Here is a 19,583-nt window from a genome sequence, read left to right on the forward strand (position 1 = left end):
GGCCTCTCCTAATTCTTGGTTCTTAGCTTCTCTGACCCCCCGTGTCTTCCTGTGACATGGGGCCATCAGGAGGTCTGGGTGATACTAAGATCACGAGTCTGGTGCCCTCAGCACACTCTGACGGGTACGCCAGGACATCACCTTTGTTACTATGATCTCTACTAGGGCTTAGCTGTGGAGATGGGGAGGGGTCTGGGGTGCCACTCTCAGGAGTAGTTATGACTCAAAATCAACAGAACTTGCTGACTGACTGGATAGGGCTAGCTCCCAGGACCAAGGCGAATAAACGTCTTTTTGCAGCACTGAGCACCTGCTGTGTAGACCCTCACAGCCCCATTGCCTCGAGCAGACGCTGGTGAGACGCCTGAGGCGGGAAGGCGATGGGCTATGTGCTTTGCTCCGACACGTCTGCAGCCTCACCCCCTCACGCCCCCCAGCATTCCAGCTCTGTCTTGGGCCAATCTTTGACCGCCTCAGTTTCCCTGATATGGTGGGGGTGGCTGCAGGGGGTTGATTTCCAGGGGTATCAGGAGCGCCAAGTTTCCTGCATTTCAATTGTTTAAGGGGCGCCTGCCTGGCTCAGTCGGTAGAGTGACCTTGGGGTTGTGGGTTCCTGACCCATATTGGGTGTAGGGATTTCTTAATAAAATAAAATCTTAAACACACACACACACACACACACACACACACACACACTAAACTAAAACTAAACTAAAATGTTCAAGATCAGTTCAGTTCCTCTCCCTTCGCCTCCAAGTCTTGTGCTCCTCTCAGGCGTCCAGGTGAGCACCGGGAGGGGGCTGCAGGTGATACCATGAACAGAGCACCTTTGTCGCAGGTTTACTCCTCGACCGACCCGTGCCCTCCCTCCGTCATTCTCCGCAGTTCCCAGTCCGACACATCTGGGGACCGATTCTCCCCGCGCGCGCATTGCCCCTTCGGAGGGGCCCGTCTGCGGAGGTCCGGGAGCACCCGCCCCGCCTGCCCGCGGGGCCCGGGGGCTGGGAGAGGCCGGGGGCGGGGCCGGGCGGGGCGGCGGGGAGGGGCGGGGGGAGCGGGGTGCGGGGCTCCGAGACTACACCCGCCGCCAGAGCGGCCGGCACCTGCAGCCGTCGGATGGGTCCGCTGCCTCCGAGCCCGCCCGCAATGCTGCCGCCGCTGCCGCTGCTGCTGCTGCTGCTACTGCTGGGACCCGCACTCGGGCCCAGCGCCGGTGAGTGAGTGAGGAGTGGGGCCCCCGGAGGAACGCGGAGCCCCGCCTTCCCGTCCCTCTGCAAACCCCTCCGACTCATCAGCCTACCCCCCACCCCGGGGCCCCGGAAGCCCCCAGCGCTCCTTTCCCGCCCCACTGCTGCATTCCTTACCAGGTTTCTAGGAACCCCGTCCCCCAGCCCTGCCCCCCCCCCCCCCGGGGCACCCTCCAGTCGCCTGGCCTGGGGTCTGTGAACTGATCCTTCACTCCACCTGTCCCCGAGGTCTAAGGTCGGGCTGCTAGGGGGACACGTGGGAGGGGCAGGTGAAGAACAGAAGGCTTTCTCACCTGCCCCTGGCCATCACCCTTAGAGAGGTCTCCTCCGCACCTGCCTATTTCTGGGGTGTACAGACACACCCACTCACAGGAAACTCTACAGTCACACCACAAGCAGGGAGACATGCGGGCACAGAGCACCTTCAGCCTCACCTGGGCACTCAGGTGTGCGGTTCACGGCCAGGTTCACACAGGGACACAGGCAAACGGACCTTGGAGGGAACACACATATGAACACACGCATATAGCTCAGGCATACCAGACAGCCCGACACAGAGAGACACACACACACTCAGGCCTATGGGACGCCTGGACAGCCTTGGCACTCCCAAGTAGAGGCTGTCGCGGGCAGACAGAGCAAACAGACCCCAGAATGACCTGCCTCACCTAAGTTGGCACGGAGGGAGTGTTTTCCTTGGTTCCAAACTCAGTGCTGGACGGCTGCCCCATGCCTTGGTTCTCTGCAGGGCTGTGTCCAGGACCCTGAGATTGCCAGAGTGTGGTCAGGTCAGGGTGGGGGACCTCTGGGGACAGCTTTAGGGTATGGAGTTAGGACTGGGGCCATTTCAGGTATGCTTAGATGGGGAATGTTCCAATGGGCTTGGTGGATCCGGAGGTCAAGGGACCTTTTCTGGAAGCCCACTGTGTGCCAGGGGATCTGGACCTGTCTACAGCAGAGATCTGCCCTCAAAGAGCTCCTAGTCGAGGTCATTCCCAGAGGCGCCTGGGTGGCTGAGTCGGTTAAGCATCTGCCTTCAGCTCAGGTCATGATTCCAGGGTGTTGGGATTGAGTTCCAGGTAGGTCTCTGCTCAGTGGGGAGCCTGCTTCTGCCTCTCCCTCTGCCTGCCGCTCCCGTGCTTGTGCTTTCTCTCTGTCAAATAAATGAAATCTTTGAAAGAAATAAAGAGAAGATCACTCCCATAAGCAGACAGCTGCACAGCGTGGTAAGAACCCCTATGGTCACCTGGGGGCAGGCGGATGACAGAAGGAGGTGACAGGTGAGCTGGGTGAGCATGGGGTGAGGGTGTGTGCCTCGCAGGGCATCCGTGATGGGAAACTCAACTGGAGGAGAGGTTAATGATGAGCAGGGTCTGCGTGGGGGTGTTGAGAGAGGACATGGGAGGGTGGGAGGGGCCCGCTCATGCAAAGCCTCGGGGCTGCGGCGAGGCCCCTGAGCTTTATCTGGATGGTGGTGGGAGCCACGGGAAGTTTCGGGCAGATGCGTGGGCAGCTGGGAGCAGTACCTGGCCAGTTCTGCGAGAGCGAGGACTGGTCTCCCAGAGAGGAAGGGGAAACTTTTAACTAGTTTCTATGTTTTCTTTTTACTTAACTCATCTCTATTCCCCCACCCCCACAAATATGTTACTTTTTCCACCGAGGAAAAACAACAATGGGTTTAACTTTGGCCTGAACTCCTCAAAAAAGTCAGGGTGATGAAAACTTGTTTAAAAATTTTTTTATTTTTTATTTTTTTTAGATTTTATTTATTTATTTGACAGAGAGAGAGTGTGTGCACACAAGCTGGGGGAGCGGCAGGCAGGGGGAGAGGGAGAAGCAGGCTCCCTGCTGAGCAGGGAGCCCGATGCAGGACTCATCCCAAGAGGATCATGATCTGAGCCGAAGGCAGACGCTTAACAGACAGAGCCACCCAGGCGCCCCTGAAAACTTGTTTTAGATGAAAAGAGATGAGAATTTATGGGCAGATGCAATGCGCAGACCTGGCCTGGCTCCTCAGTCCCCGAGCCGTGGAGAGTGGATACCCAGGAATCAGGCAGGCTCCCGTATGAGTTTCTGCTCTGAGCCTCGCCAGCCCTGTGCATCTCTAAGCCTCAGTCTCCCCATCCGTAAGTGGGATAACAGCTGCCCACGAGACAAGGAGGCTATGCTGTTGACAACAGGAGATGCCTGTCGATTGCAGAGCACGGTGGTTGGTATGGGGTGAGGCTCACTGTTGCTCTGTTTGGTTTTTTGACCAATGCCAGAGAGCAGACTCCTTCATTGCCTTCACTAGAAGGAGGAGTTGCTTTGGGATTGTTGGACGTCCCTGTCACAGGGGTTTGGAGGCCTTTGACCCCAAGCAGTGGGCCCATTGTGCTTCTCAGCTCTGTCACCCTGGCGGGCCTCCTTCCCTTGCCGTTATTGGGTAAAGAGGAAGGTGCACCGGTTTGGAAGTCAGAAGCTTGGGTCAGAGCCCCCCAGGAAGATCAGGTTCTTGTTGGCTGTGTGACCATGGGGGTTGGCCTTCCTGCTCCAGTCTCCTCTTCCTCACCTGTGAAATGCAGGGGGTCCAGTCGCCCTTCCTGTGCACTGCTGTGTGTTAGAGACGCACTGGAATCCAGACAGATGGCTGGGCTCAGGCCGTCCTGTGTGGGAGGAAGTCATGCCTGGGCAGTGGAAATAAGAGAAGACACAAAAGGCCCTGAGCCAGACTCTGGAAGGGTGTGGCGGGGGACAAGAGAGACCCACAGACAGGAAAGCCCTTGCAGGGGAGCCCTCCTTGGTGGCAGGTACCCTGTTTAGCTCATCTCTGATGCCCAGTGCCCAGCACAGGCAACTGGACAGACATTTGATGTGGGACTAGCCATCTGATTTCATTTGTAGTAGTCAAGGGCAGGAGATTGGAAATCAGGACATTCCAGGAAGAGGGGCCAGCCTGTGCAAATGCCCAGTGGTGGAGCTTTCAGATGCTGTGGCTCCGTGACTTGTTTTCTCTTTTAGGGCTGCCTTGAAGACTTTAATAATAGTTAGAGCTTGTCATGTGCCAGGGGCTTTACATGTATGATGTCATTTCATTCTCCCTATTTTATAAATGAGGAAACCAAGGCATGGAGAGGTTGAGTAAGTTGTCCAACGTCACATGGAGAGGAAGTAGGAGAAGCAGGATTCAAACCCAAACAGTCATCCAAGCTTCTCAGACTAGCGCCCTTCCCCAAGCCCTGCCCTGCAACATCTGACCTTTGTTTCCCTCTAGCTTCCCAGAGGTCACACGTGCACCGGCGTGGGCTTCTAGAACTGGCAGGGACCATGAGCTGTGTTGGCACCCGCACTCCCCTGGCCTACATAAGGTATGGCTGCTATTGTGGCCTGGGTGGCCATGGCCAGCCCCGTGACGCCATCGACTGGTGAGTGCATGCTTGGGCCCGGGCTTAGAGGGTCCCTCACCCCCTGGGGTAGTTAAGGCCTATATAAGGCAAGACCCACAACTGAGGTTTCTGTTTGGACCAGCAAGTTCCCAGCACACGGCGCAACCTTCCAGGAAGAGGACCTCCTGGGTGATGTGGCCAATGAGGAAAAACCCCAGGTGCCAGCTGCCCCCCAGCCTGGCCATGGGATGAATTACTTGGGCTGAAAAAATAACAAAAAGTCAATCAGACTTATTATGCACCAGGAACTGTTCTGAGAAGCCCTCTCAGTCCTCGCAACAATCCCATTTCAGAGATGAGGACACTGAGGTGGGAGAGATTAAGTAATTTGTTTGGGGCCACAGCTGGGATCCAAACCCAGGCAGCTTGGCTGGATTCATGCCCCTAATCACTGCTCTCTGCTGCCATGTGAGAAATACCTATTCTGGGCAAGGCTGTGGGTTTATATCTTTCCATGACTTTCTTTCGCTTATCCTCAGAGGCAGGCAGGAGGGCTGTCTCCTGAGGCTCAGGGAGGCACGGCCCTCACCCATTTGCACACAGCTAGTAGGAGGTGGCGGAGGGCACAGTGTGATGGTCTCTTCCCTGCTTGGAGGGTTTGACTGTTCCAGACGGGTCTTTGCTCAGTCTCCTGCTTCCAAGACTCCCGTACAGGGTACATGGTCGTCTGCTTCCTATATAACCTCCCAGATGCAGCTCAGGCGTTTCCCTTCCGGACTCCCGGAGTCTCCCTCCTCTTATCCCACGTTCCAGCACTTCTCACCATGCATGTGGTGTCTGGTGGCTTGTCTGCCTCCCCCCATCCCCACCCCAGACTGGGGGCTCCTTAAGGGCAGAGCGGCATCTGGCTGACCTCTCCCTGCCAGATCCCACTGAGGGCTCTGGACACAGTGGGGCTAGTGGCTGGATGGAGACAGTACCAGTGAATGAATGAATTAATGAATGATGGGTAGTTTTGGGGACGTTTGTGGATGTTTCTCAGAATTGCTCAACAGCAAATTATCTTTATTATGATGATGATGATGGCTGAGGTCCTATTAATGTAGCAGACCTGGGGCTGGATGCTGGGGACACTGTGGAGAGTGGGGCAGACATGGTCTTGTCCCCACAGAGCTCTGGCCAGTGAGGAGGACAGATGTTCATCAGCCTTCTCCCTAAAATGACAGTCTCGTTATAAACCTGCTCTGAAGGGAAGGTACCCAGTTTTATGAGAGGGTGTAACCAGGAGACCGTCATAGACTGGGGAGGTCGGTCGGGAGCTGGATGACATCTTGGGATGGGAGCTGGTTCTTGAGCTGAGATCTGGAGGGAGGAAGGATGGGCAGGAAGTGTCCCAGGCAGAGGGCAGGTCCCACGCAGTCAGGAGGCAGGCAGGGCTTGGTTCACTTCCAGCACAGAGAGGAGGCAGGTGAGCTGGAGCTCAGAGACACAGAGTGAGACAGGCAGGGGCCAGGGGACGGAGCCAGGGCAGACCCCACACACTGGGGTCAGCAAAATTATTCCCCAGGGTGGGGATGCTTGGGGATAGAGCTTGCACCAGAAGACGCTGGCTCCCTGCGTGTGCTCACTGACCCATAGTGCTGGCATAGGAGGATGGCCAAGAGACCCACCTGCTGGTCCGCCTGTCTACCATCCACAGGTGCTGTCATCGGCACGACTGCTGCTACACGCATGCTGAGCAGGCTGGCTGCAGACCCAAGATAGAGCGCTACTCCTGGCAGTGTGACAATCAGAACATCGTGTGCGGTGAGTCCCCAGCAGTGCCCTCACCTACGTCCCCAATCGGCCCCAAGCATCCCAGCCGCAGTAGCTCACCACTGCTCCCAACACTCCAGGGACCAACCCCCTAGGGGGTTGTCTACCGTAAGTGATCTTTAACACGGAGCACTTACAGAAATAGACAAAGAAACCGGGACAAAAGCTTAAAAAGCTTATACACCAGGTATAAACGACCTCAGTGTCCATCAGGTGGGGGCGTGGGTAGATAAACCCATGATGTATTCTTACTGGGGACCCCTCTGCAGCCTGCAGAAAGGGGTGAGGTAGTACCACCTGCTGACACGAGAAGGTGTTGAGTGGAAAAGCAAACTGCAGGGTGACAATGTCCGGGAAATCACAATTTCTGTTAAAAAAAAAAAAAGAAGCTTGCAACATAGTAGCATGCTTACTTTCCATGGCTACGTGTAGACACTTGCAAAGCTCAGAAAAAGGTATGTAGAGATACATGGCATGCTGCGGGTGGCTGGCTGTGGTCTTCCCTAGGCACAGGGTCAGGCTGAGGCAGTGGCGGTGGAGGCAAGTTCACGTTCCCGGGATGTTTCCTTTCTTTTACAAAGGGAATGTCTTCATGAATTACTCGGGAGTCAAAGCTTAGAAAGAAAAGGAATACATAGCCTGAATCTGTGCCAGAGTAAAGTGCCCGATCTCTGCAATTACTCTGACAGGCATCAAAACACAATAAAATAAAAAAGTGGACAGATGGATGGGTGGGAGGGCAGACGGAGAGAGAGCACAAGCAGGGGTAAGCAACAGAGGGAGAGGGAGAAGCAGTCTTCCCGCCAAGCAGGGAGCCAGATGTGGGACTCGATCCCAGGACCTGGGCATCATGACCCGAGCTGAAGGCAGACGCTTAATGACTGAGCCAGCCAGGCACCCCTCTCCTTTAATCCTTCTAACTTTGTGGAGGAGAAAGTCTCAGTTCAGTGCTACTTTAGCTTAACATCCCTGGAACACGCTGATTTTATTTTTTTAATGGAGAGAGCAGTTTTATATCCAAGAGCTCTTCCGTTCATCAACGGGATTCTGCCTTAAAAAATTCTTCCTATTTAGCTACCTACCCATTTACTACTTACCTGTCTTTACCTGCAATCAGCATGTATTTAGTGAGGATAATCATAACATTATCCATCCTAACTGCGTTGTACATTTTACATGACCAGCCACTTCTGAAGTTAAAAGAAAAATAAAACAGCGATTAAAAATGTCAAGTGTCAGGGCACCTGGGTGGCTCAGTCGGTTAAGCCTCTGCCTTCGGCTCAGATCATGATTCCAGGATCCTGGGTTTGAGTCCCGCATCAGGCTCCCTGCTCAGTGGGGAGCCTGCTTCTCCCACTTCCTGTGCCCCTTCTCCTGCTCATGCTCTCTCTCTCACTCACTCTCTTCTCAAATAAATAAAGCAAATCTTAAAAAAAAAAAATGTTAAGTGTCCCTCGGGGCAACCTTACTGGTTTGCTTTTTTTTTTAACCTGTTTTTTTTTTTTTAAACAAAGCAGTAAGAAAAGGACTGATGCATTTATTTTTAAGACTTCCTTCTGATGGATGGCCTTTTCCACGTATAGGTTCCTTTCAAATAAATTAAAATTTAACTGAATCCATTTTAAAAATAGGAAGTAGGGATGCCTGGGTGGCTCAGTCGGTTGAGCATCTAACTCCTGATTTTGGCTCAGGTTGTGATCTCGGGGTTGTGGGACTGAGCCCTGTGTCAGGCTCCACTGTCCTGGGTGTGGAGCCTGCTTGGGATTCTCTCCTTCCCTCTCTCTGCCCCTCCCCCACTCACAGGCACACACACACACACACACACACACACACACACACACACACTCTCAAAAATAAAGAAAAAGAAAAAAAAGAAAAGGAAGTAATAAAAAAAAAAAAAAAGAAAAGGAAGTAATGGGGCACCCGGCTAGCTCAGTTGGTGGAGCATACAACTCGATTTGAGGTCGTGCGTTCGAGCCCCACATTGGGAGCGGAGATTACTTAAAAATAAAACCTTAGAAAAAAATAAATATGAGAATAGTATAGGTACAAGGTAGGCAAGGCTGCTGACCCAGAAACTGGTTCTGTAACTTCTTTTCTTTCTTATTTTTGATCGAAATAAACATAATGCAAAACTAAACATTTACAGTATAAACTTTAGTGATATTTAATACATTAGTAATGTCATCCATCACCTCTGTGCAGCTCCAGAAGATTTTCTTCCAACCCCACCCTCTCCCTCAAAAGAACCCCACTAAGCAGTCAGTTCTCATTCCCCCTCCCGCCAACACCTGGCAACCCCCAATTTGCTTTCCATCTCTATGGATCTACCGATTCTAATTTTTTATATATACAAATTGAATTCTGTTATGTTATATATATAATTTATATATATAATATATAATATATATTTATTTATATATATTGATATATAATATATATAAATTGAACTCTGTTACTACATATATAATATGTTATAAATAACTGTATATTACATATGATAACAGAATATGCATTATATATAACATTATATATATAATTCATATAAATGAAATATATATATAATACTTCATATAAATGAAATCATACAGTCTGTGGTCTTTGGTGTCTGGCTTCTTTCACTTAGCATCATATTTTCGAGGTTCATCCATGTGGTAGCACATAGCTGAACTTCATTCCTTTTTATGGCTGAGTAACATTCCCTTTGTACGGATAGGACCACATTCTGTTTATCCATTCATCCATTGGTGGACACTGGGTTTTTTGTACCTTCTGAGTACCAGGAATAGTGCTACTCTGAACATTTGTGAACAAGGATTTGTTTGAGCACCTGTTTTTACTTCTTTGGGGGATATCACTATGAGTAGAATTGCTGGGTCATCTGTAATTCTTTTTACTTTTTGAGGAACCACCAAATTTTCTACAGGAGCTGCACCCTTTCACATTCTCATTAGCCATGTATGAGGGATCTGGTTTCTCCACAGCCTTGTCAACACTTGTTATCTTCCTGTTTGTTTTGTCTGTTTGCTTTTAGTGGGGGTGTCTAGTGTATCTCGTTGTGGTTTGGGTTTGCAGTTCTCTAATGACTAACGAGGTTGAGCATCTTTTCATGTGCTTGTTGGCCATTTTTATATTTTCTTTGGAGAAATGTCTATTCAAATCTTTTCCTCATTTTCATTTTTTGTTTGTAAATTTTTAATGTTTTTATTTTTAAGTAATTTCTACACCCAACATGGGGCTTGAACTCACAACCCCAAGATTGAGAGTCACACACTCTACCAACCGAGCCTACCAGGTGCCCCTTTGCTCATTTTTAATTGGGTTGTCTTTCTGTTATTGAGTTATAAGAGTTCTTTATATATTTTGGATCATAGACCCTTTTCAGATATGTGATTTGCAAACGTTTTCTCCTATTTTGTAGGTTGTCTTTGCATTTTACTGATAACATCTTGAATGTGCAAAAGTTTTAATTTTGATAAAGTCCAGTTTATCTATTTTGTCTTTTGTTGATTATGTTTTTGGTGTCCTAAGAATCCACTGCCATATCCTATATTATGAAGACTTACCCCGCTTTTCTTCTAACAGTTTTATAATTTGAACTCTTACATTTAGGTCATCGATCCACTTTGAGTTAATATTTGTATACGGTGTGAGGTAGGGATCCAACTTAATTCTTTTGCAAGTGTATATTCCATTGTTCTGACACCATTTGTTGAAGAGACTCATTCTTCCCACTGAGTAGTCTTGGTACCCTGGTTGTGAGTCACTTGGCCCTAGATGGATGACTTCCCTGCACCTCAGTTTCCTTACCTGGAAGATGGGTATTGCAAAGAGAAAAAAGGGTTTATAGCATGAAAAAGAGATTGGACTGGGTTGTTACTCTTTCCCATCCCTTCTCCTCCAGCTGTCTGCCTGATCTGAACCTCTCTCTGACCTCCACTACCTCCATTAGAGAGAACGAAAGATCTGGCATGACTCTCCATTAAACCCACAGCTCCAGCGCTGCAGGGAAGGAAGCCAACATAAGGGTTACTGGAAGGAGGGTCTTAGATATTCATGGACTCTCAGCTGCATCTCCCTAGCATGAAGAAGCAGTTGGTATAAGAGCAAAGCTGAGTTAATATGGAGACATAATACCAATTTTTAGAACTGAAAGTGTCCCAGACATATCTTGTCCAGCCCTCTTATTTAGAGTTGGGGAAAATGAATGAAGCTCAAAGAAAGAAGTGACTCTCTTAATGTGGTGGTCATGTGCCTCCTCCTGGGTGCATCCTCTGTCCCCAGACTGCCCCCTCCCAGGGTGGGCACAGAGGAGGTGAAATGGGACTTGACTGGGAAATCTGTTAAAGTTCTCTCCCTTCTCCCTTCAACCTGCATGTTCCACTTGCCGCTGAGCATGTGAAAGCGATGTCTGTAAACTATTTATTGGTGTGTCTGCTGGTGGAGCTCATGCTTGTTTACAGAACTGCCCTCCCTGAACCAAACGAAAAGAACCAAAATATCTATTCTGCATTTGTTTTTGGCTAAAAATATTCTCTTATTCTGTTTGGAGATACTCCGAACATAGCCGTTTACCTAATTACAGGTGTTGCCCATTTTCCATTTATGGGCCTGACTTAAATATATTAAAATTTTTTTAAAGCCTATAATAATATTTACTGGCAGGCCTTTATTTTAAGCTTAATCCTTGGGGGCTCTTTTTTCCTTTTAAGTTTTTATTCTTCTTGAATAACATGATGCCGAGGCCATGGGGCAATGAGACCAAGTCTTGCTTTTCAAAGAAACTTTCTGGGGCGCCTGGGCAGCTTAGTCAAGCATCTGACTCTTGATTTTGGCTAAGGTCATGATCTCAGGATTGTGAGATCGAGCCCTGCATCAGGCTCCGCACTGAGAGTGGAGCTTGCCTAAGATTCTCTCTCTCCCTCTGTGCACCCCCTCCTCCCTCCCCCTCCTTCACTCTCGAAAGAAAGAAAGAAAGAAAGAAAGAAAGAAAGAAAGAAAGAAAGAAAGAAAGAAAGAAAGAGGGAAAGAAAAACTTTTTTGTTCAGGGAGCAGGGTCAGAGCACAAGGCAGATATAGGCGTTGGGTCAACTGATCCTTGGCTGGAATCCTGGTGTCCCCCCGCGGCCCCCCCCCCCCCACTTAGTGCTGTGGTGTTGGACAAGTTACTGAATCCGTTTTCCTCATCCATCAAATGAGAATAATAAAGGTTAGATGCTGGGTTTGTATGAGAATTGGAAACAGTGTATGGCTTTCTGGTCATTCTCCCAGCAGATATTATTGAGAATTTACTCTGTGCCAGGCTCCGTGCTAGGTTTTGGGCAAGACGGAGAAGCAAGGTTCTGTAGTCTAAAAGGAGGAGGGCGGGATATAGTATCTGTGTTCATGGCTATTGTAAGTACTGTGTTGGAAAATAAAGCAGGTGAAGTATTATACTTGCTAAAATGTGGATGAATCTTGAGAACATGATGCTGAGAGAGAGAAGCCAGACACAAAAGGTCACATAAAGTGTGACTCCATTTTTATGAAATGTCCAGAATAGGCAAATCCATAGTGATGGAAAGCAGATTAGTGGTTGCCTGGAAAGATTAGTGGGACTCAGGTGAGGGATAATGGGGAGTGACTTCTTAATGGGTATGAAGTTTCTTTTGGAGTGATAGAAATATTTTGGATCTAGATAGGAGTGATGGTTGCACAACATTGTGAAGGTACTAAATGCCGCTGACTTGTGCATGTTAAAATGGTAAATTTTGTTTTGGGCATTTCACCTCAATAAAAAATGCAGGGGAGCAGGGTAAGGGATACTCTTTTATATAGAATGGTCTGGGGCCAGAGAAGCAGTGATAAGATGCTATTGAAACAAAGACCCGGGGAATGTGAGAGGAGCCGTGTAAAGAGGTGGTAGGAACGGCCAGTGCAAAGGCCCTGAGGCAGGAATGAATGTCTGGGTGGTCCAAGAAGCTCAAGGAGGATGGTGAGGCTGGAGTAGAGTCACCTAGATGAGAGTGGTGGGTGATGATGTCAGTGTGATAGGGTCCAGATTGTGCACAACGTTGAAAGCATTCCTCTGAAATGGGGAGCCAGGGTTTTAAACAGAGGAGGGACATGATCTGGTTTGCATTTTAACGGAACTCCTCTGGCTGCTGTATGGAGCATATCCTGGAAGGAGGAAGGATGGAAGCCAGGCACTGGTTATGAGGCTGTGACTGTGGTCTTGGTGAGGACATACGGATGGACAGGTGAGAGGAGAGGAGATGGCTGGGGTATTCGTTCCAGTGAGTCTATCCTTAGACAGCCAGCTCTGTGGGAACAAGTCCAGCCTGGAGCTTCAATGGCTCCTTCCTCGGGAGTCCAGGGGGTCATGCTGCTCTGGGGGTGCCTGTGTCTCTCGTGCGGCAGCCCAGGGGAAGTTTACAGGCAGAAGGCTTGCTCCTGGATGGTCTGGTTCTGTTATTGATTTTTACACATTATTTTTTATCTGTCAACAATCTATCTACCAATCATCATCTATCTGTCCGTTCATCCTCGTGTTTGTTGCGAGAAACTCAAATGTTAAGGAAATATCATAGAGTAGAGGGGGCACCAACATGGCTCAGTCGGTTGAGCAGCCAATTCTTGGTTTCAGCTCAGGTCATGGTCTCAGGGTCCTGGGATCGAGCCCCATGTCAGGTTCCGCACTCAGCAGGGAGTCTGCTCAAGAATTCTCTCCCCCAATCCTTCTGCCCCTCCCCCCTTCTTGCTCACTCTCTCTCTCTCTAAAGTAAATAAATCTTAACAAAAAAAGAAATATCATAAAGTAGAAAGTTGTGCATTTTTAACATGCACAACTCCATCCACCCGTTAGCTAGCTTCTAGTAAGGTGGGCATCTCTTCCACCAGATGTGTGTGTGTGTGTGTGTGTATACACACACACACACACACATAAAATCAGATCATGCTACATATATTTTATCATTGTTTTCACTTAACATCGTGTCTTGGACATCTTGGAACATAGGGGTTGACCTCTTTCTTTTCACGCAAGATAATAAGGGGCGCCTGTTTGGCTCAGTCAGGAGAACATGCAACTCTGGATCTCAGGCTTCTGAGTTCAAGCCCTACCTAGGTGTAGAGATCACTCAAAAATAACATCTTGTAAAAAAATAAAACAAAATAAAATAAAGCAAGATAATAACCCATGGCAGAATTTCTTAGTCTTAACACTGTTGACATTTTGACTCCAGTAGCACACCCCCCCATTGTGATGACCCCAAAATGTCTCCAGACATTGGTAAATGCCCACGGTTGAGAACAACTGGTCTGGGACGTGAATGCACTTGATTTTGACCACTTTCCCATCAACTGCTGCCCGTGGTTGCATAGACCGTGGCAAATCATAAATCCTTGAGCACCTGTGTGAGGGTTCTGTGGCATCAAGTCCTAGAACCGTTGGGTCTGATGGCACCTTTGAGCCATCTCTCGAATTTGTATGTAGAAAGGGCTTGGGGGCTGGCTCGGGGACTTTTCTGGAAGGGGAGTTTACAGGGCAAGAGCACTTAAAAAAATGTGAATCATGTTTATTTGTAGACTCTTGGGAGGGGTAAAGGGGGAACCTGGTGGATATGAGAGGGGGAGGAAGGCCACTGAAGCCCCCACGGGTCATCTCTTTTTGGCACTGCGACTCGGTGGTATAGATACTTTAAATCTAACAGATATCTTAAATTACACCTTGAAATAGTGACCCTTCAAATTTTGTTTGGGATTGCTTTTTCTGTAATGAAAGTATCATAGGGCTCAAAGTAGAAAAGTCTGAGATTACAAAATGTAAGTTTTATAGGAAACAAAACTCCCATTGATACTATACAGACAACCCCTTGGCTAACCTTATGGTGTTTTTCCTGTCTTTTTCAAGTGCATCATTAAAAAAATACATGGCATTGCTTCTCGGCCTTTTGGCTAAGATCAAGTGTAAAAAAAATATATGGCAGTCTGTTTTGTGCCCCTTACTTTTTGCAAGTATAAGCTGTTTCTCCTGTCATTAAAACCCTATTAAAGAATCCTGTGTTACAAACATGAATTGTAAGGGTGGGCATGTCCCCTGAGTCCGTTCCCCATTCCCTCCCTGTAGACGGATCACGAGACCCGGTTGGGAATCTAGTCTTCTTGCCCCTTCTTGAATTTCTCCTCTGGAAGGTTGGGGTGCCTGTGGCACAGCCCTGAGAGCTGGGTGAGATGGGGACCATAGAGTCCTTTGCCCATAAATGCACAATAAACGCTGGTGTTCATCGTCCTGACTTCTTGTTACCAATTTAAGGAATTATAACCACGGCATTTTGCAGAGCGTTTAAACACAGGCTTTTGGATTTGGGGGTGTTTGTCTCTTGTCCTCGCTTTCAGTAGTTTTCCAGACTGTGGGAAGTTTCACAATGAATTTACATGAGAAGGATGTTCTCTTTCTGTCCTCTGTTAATTTTTCCAGTTAGGCAAGGAACAAGCTTCGGTTGTGAGATGGTCTGACAGCTGGAGAGGTTAGACCTCTCTTACACTTGCTAATCTCCCGTTTTTTTTTTTTTTAATAATTTATTTATTCATTTGAGAAAGAGAGAGAGAAAGAGCATGAGAGAGAGACAGCACAAGCAGGGAGGAGGGGTAGAGGGAGCAGGAGAAGCAGACTCCCTGTTGAGCAGGGAGCCCGATACAGGACTCTATCCCAGGACCCCGGGATCATGACCTGAGCTGAAGGCAGATGCTTAACCGACTGAGCCACCCAGCTGCCCTAATCTCCCTGTTTTAAACCAAGACACCCTGATTTGGGGCTTACAGCCTTTACGTAGGCAATAGCATCTAACTAGCCTTTAATCTTAGAAATTTACCCCCACTGGTTTTTGTTATTTTTGCTTGTTTGTTTTTTGACCAGTTTCTTATATTTATGGTATAAGATTTTGGTTTTCTATTTATGGCAATGAAAGAATTAATTTTTTTTATTTTTAATTTTTTTAGAATTTAATGTAATTTAATACCATTTAATATAATTAAATTATACTTTATTTAATAATTGACTATTTAAAAATGAGGGGATTTAAAGCAATAATCCTAAAGCTGCCACAGACCTGAGTTTGGGAAGTCTCACACTTCACCTTGTGAGGGTCACCAAGGAACAATTTAAAAAATTTATTTTTATTTGAGAGAGTGTGAGCACCAGTGGTGGGGAGGGGCAGACGGAGAAGCAGACTCCCTGCTGAGCAGGGAGCCTGAAGTGGGGCTAGATGCCAGGACCCTGAGATCATGACCTGAGCCGAAGGCAGATGGTTAACTGATTGAGCCACCCAGGCACTACTCCAAGGAACATGAGAGGATCCTCAAAGAGTAGCTGGCCGCAGGAGGTGGTCAGCTCCAGCTTACTAAATGTCTACTGTATGCCCTGCATCACTGGGTAAAATGATCTGTTGGGTGTCTTTTCGTTCTCCCAGCAGCCCTTATAAGTAGATACTATTAGTATCCGCGTATTGCCCTAAGGAAACACCTAGAAGGGATGAATTCATGTCTCAAGGCACAGAGCGGCTCCATCCATGACTGAGCTGGTTAACTCCAAAGCTGGTACATCACTGTGCCTCTGGAGGGAATTTGGAAGGATTCGATGATGGCTGGGTTTTGTATTTCCATGTATGTGAATAATTCAAAGCCCACACTGAGAGGCAGTGGGTGGCATGGTTAGGTGGGATTTCCAAAACTGTTTCAGGCGTTATACCTTCTAGATTAGTAGAACACCACTTAAAGATCAGGAAATCTTTCTAACCCCAAGCAGTGAATCTCTGATGGCAGGATTACTACCAAGACCAAAGGAGACTTACCTTTGAGTGGCGGCCTCTGCGTCTCCACCAGGCAGGCTCAGGCTGGAAGGGAAAGATGGAACACACTCCTGAAGGGAAGAGTGGAGCCAACATTGACTGGATGCATGTCCCTTGCCAAGCCCCTGCTGGGTGCCTTACATGGGCTTCTCCGCAACCCGTTTCCAGGGAGGACTTGGCTCAGACTCCTTAGGCAAGATCACCCAGCTAGGAAGGAGCAGAGCACGTAACCCCCAAAAATGCTCTGGATTGATCCCAGGCACCTACTGCTTATCTGCACGGATCCTCAGGGGGAGGTAGGGTAATACTGATGCGAAGAGAAGCCAGAAGGTCACATGGACCTTGGACTTCAACATCTGAAACACTTCCCTGGGAACTTCAGGTTCCTTTTACGTAAAATGGGGCCAACGTTGTCTCCCTTCCGAAGTTGCCAGGACGGAGATCACATGGTGAATTGCGAAGCGTCACACAGATGCTACTTATGACCCTTCCTGTCTCCAGATTCTTGGCTTCCCTAGTGTTTATTGTCAAGTGTCTGCGAGGCCCTGCTCTAACTCAGTTTCCCCACTTCTTCTAGGACCAACGAAGAACAAATGCGAGGAGCTCTTGTGCAAGTGTGACAAGGAGATTGCTTACTGCTTAGCCCAGACTAAGTACAACTTAAAGTACTTATTCTACCCCCGTTTCTTATGCGGAAAGGACTCACCCAAGTGTGACTGACTAGCCTAACTTGGAATGTTCTTTCGCATAAGGAAATAAATACTCTTTTTCACTCATCAACAGCTTCATTCAGTTCTTTGCAGGAGGGAACGGAGGCCAAGTGTGAAAGCTGCAACCCGTGTTTGCTTTCTCTCCCGGAACTTGGGGCTGGAGCCTGTGTGGCTTCCAGTTTAAGGTCAAAAGTCCCGTGCTTATTTTAAAAAACCCCACAACTATGCCTATGGCTGTATTGGGTTTGGTACCATTTTTGAGGTTCGCCCTTTATGAAAAGGGCTGAGATTTGTGTTCTAACCTGCTCCTGATGGTGGGTGGTCAAACATGAACGAACACCTACCACATGCCTCGCCTTGTTCTGTGTTCTGGGAAGAGGCCATAAACAAGATGCCCATTCCTGGGGCCCCTGGGTGGCTCAGCTGGTTATGCTTCTGCCGTCGGCTCAGGTCATGATCTCAGGGTCCTGTGATCAAGCCCCAGGTTGGGCTCCCTGCTCTGCGAGGAGCCTGCTTCTCCCTCTCCCTCTGCTCCTCCCCCCCACCCCCTGCCCCCACCTGTGCTTTCTGTGTCTCTCAAATAAATAAATAAATAAAATCCTTAAAAAAAAAAAAAAGCCCACTCCCATGAAGTTCTAGTGTGGTAGTTAGAGCTTAAGAAAGAGTATTCTTCTCCAACCCACTCCACCTAATGGTTAAATTTCCTGGTTACAGAAGTAGTATATACTCAATGCTTAAAAAGATAAAGGAAAATAAAGACAAATATAAAGGAGAAAAAAAAATCACTCTAATTCCCACAATCCAGAGTAACCACTTTTAGTATCTCTGTGTGCTATCATTAGTGTTTTCTGTGATAATTAAAAATGCAGTTGAGATCACAGCATAGGACTTCCTTAAGTTTTTCTTGAGGTCATTAAAAAACCTTTGGAAACTTCATTTTAAATAACTGTATAACATACTGTTTTATAGACTGCCCACTTTTGGGTACTGATATTTCCAGTTTTTATCGATTACTGATGTGACGAGGATGCTAGTGAATACATCTTTGTCACACCCCACCATCCCTCTTTTTACTGTTCCTTAACCCAGTGTCGTGGCCAAGGGCAGGCCGCCCCAAGATAGGCCACTTTGGTATGAAGATTATATTGAGCTGAAGGCAGCAGAGACCCTGTGGGCTCAAGAGAAACTTTTGCCCCTCCTTTAGCTCCCTAGAAGAATCTAAATTGGGGGTCTGTCCTAGAATGAGGTTTAAATCGTATCTGAGTGGCCCATCTTCGTGGCAGGACAAACAGCTCATTACCGAACATATGCTCTTACGCCTGTGAAATGCATTCCTTCCCGCTGACAGCCCACATCCCTACCTTAGTTCAGGATGACATCTGGCCTTGTTTCGCCCATCTTTGGAACAGCCATGTCTGGATGGATTCCCCGTATATCCAAAGTTACATTTGATTTTCTGTTGATCCGTCTCTTGTCAATTTGATTCTTAATCCAGCTAGAAGGACCTTGAATGGGGACACGAATTCTTGCTGACACCGACTTGCAGAAGTGCAATTTTTGCATCAAAGGGTCTGAATATTTTCAATAAACGCGCCTTCTAAGGTATCCAAGCCCACTATGATTGAGAGGGTCTGAGGGCAGAGAGAGGCAGCCAGTGGCCCTTCTCTCAATGTGCCTGTCCCCAGTCTGGTGATAAGAAGCGAGAGTCCGCCCAGCCCGTCTGCTTGAGGCCATCTTTGCCCCTCCTCCTTCCCAGCGCATATGTGGGTATTACTCATCCTTGAAGCAGGATGTGGGGAGGAGGTGGGGATGGTGTGAGCCCACAGGGTGCAGGTGAGGGCACTGGGCTGGCAGTCTGGCCTGGGCCTAGTCCCACCGATGCCAACCAGCCTCCCCGTGCTCATCTGGAAAGGAGAACAGTAACTGTGCAAGGCACCAGGCCAGGGACATGCAAATAGTGCGTGTTGTCTCCAGTGACAAGGGGGAGGTCAGGCAGGCCTGGGGCCTAACGAGAAAGAGCAGGGGGAAGAAAAACACTCCCTCCTTTCTCGTTAGACACCGAAGGGTGGCTCCCTGGTGCCATGCTCACATCAGGCTGGGGGACTTCAGTGTGACTAGCAGGCTGTATGGGGCAATGCAGATTTTCTTCACGTTTTCTAAGCAACTCTTTTCTTTCTCTATATAGCACTTTTATCTACACAAAAATCTTTATTTTTGCTTTCAAGTGATTTCTTCAAACTTTTGGATGCAAAGCTTGAGGGAAATCTTCAAAGGTCCAGAGGATTAATGAAGGGTTCACGGAGTCACAAAACAACACTGTGGATGCCAGCTTACCTCTGCGGGGCCGATCTTCCGACGGCTCATGTTCTCACCGCTACCTTTACACTGGAAGCAAAGAAAAGGCCCTGCTTCATTTCATTCATATTTACAATTACAGCACTTGGTGTAATCATACTTGCTGTTTTATACATTAGAACAGGACAGTAATATTATACAGTGCGAGGTCAACATACAAAATGTTTCCTTGAACAAAAAGATTATCCTGGATATTAAATTCCTGAAAACAAAACCACCCAAGCCCGCAACAATCATTTTAAGTAGCACTGAGGCAGCTCAGCC

The 19,583-nt window shown here is 48.1% G+C and overlaps 1 protein-coding gene across 1 annotated transcript; it reads left to right on the forward strand.

The window, feature by feature from the left end:
• Positions 1-1,116: 1,116 nt before the first annotated feature.
• LOC123778614 (group 10 secretory phospholipase A2-like) lies at positions 1,117-16,974 on the forward strand. Its single transcript, XM_045776092.1, has 4 exons — positions 1,117-1,213; positions 4,501-4,651; positions 6,312-6,418; positions 16,832-16,974. Exons 1-4 carry the CDS (start codon positions 1,117-1,119, stop codon positions 16,972-16,974), a joined length of 498 nt encoding a protein of 165 aa, XP_045632048.1.
• The last annotated feature ends 2,609 nt before the right edge of the window (positions 16,975-19,583 follow it).

The sequence above is a fragment of the Ursus americanus genome, chromosome 2 (assembly GCF_024610735.1).
Source record: "Ursus americanus isolate L20-20 chromosome 2, mUrsAme1.1.p, whole genome shotgun sequence".
Lineage (NCBI taxonomy): Eukaryota > Metazoa > Chordata > Mammalia > Carnivora > Ursidae > Ursus > Ursus americanus.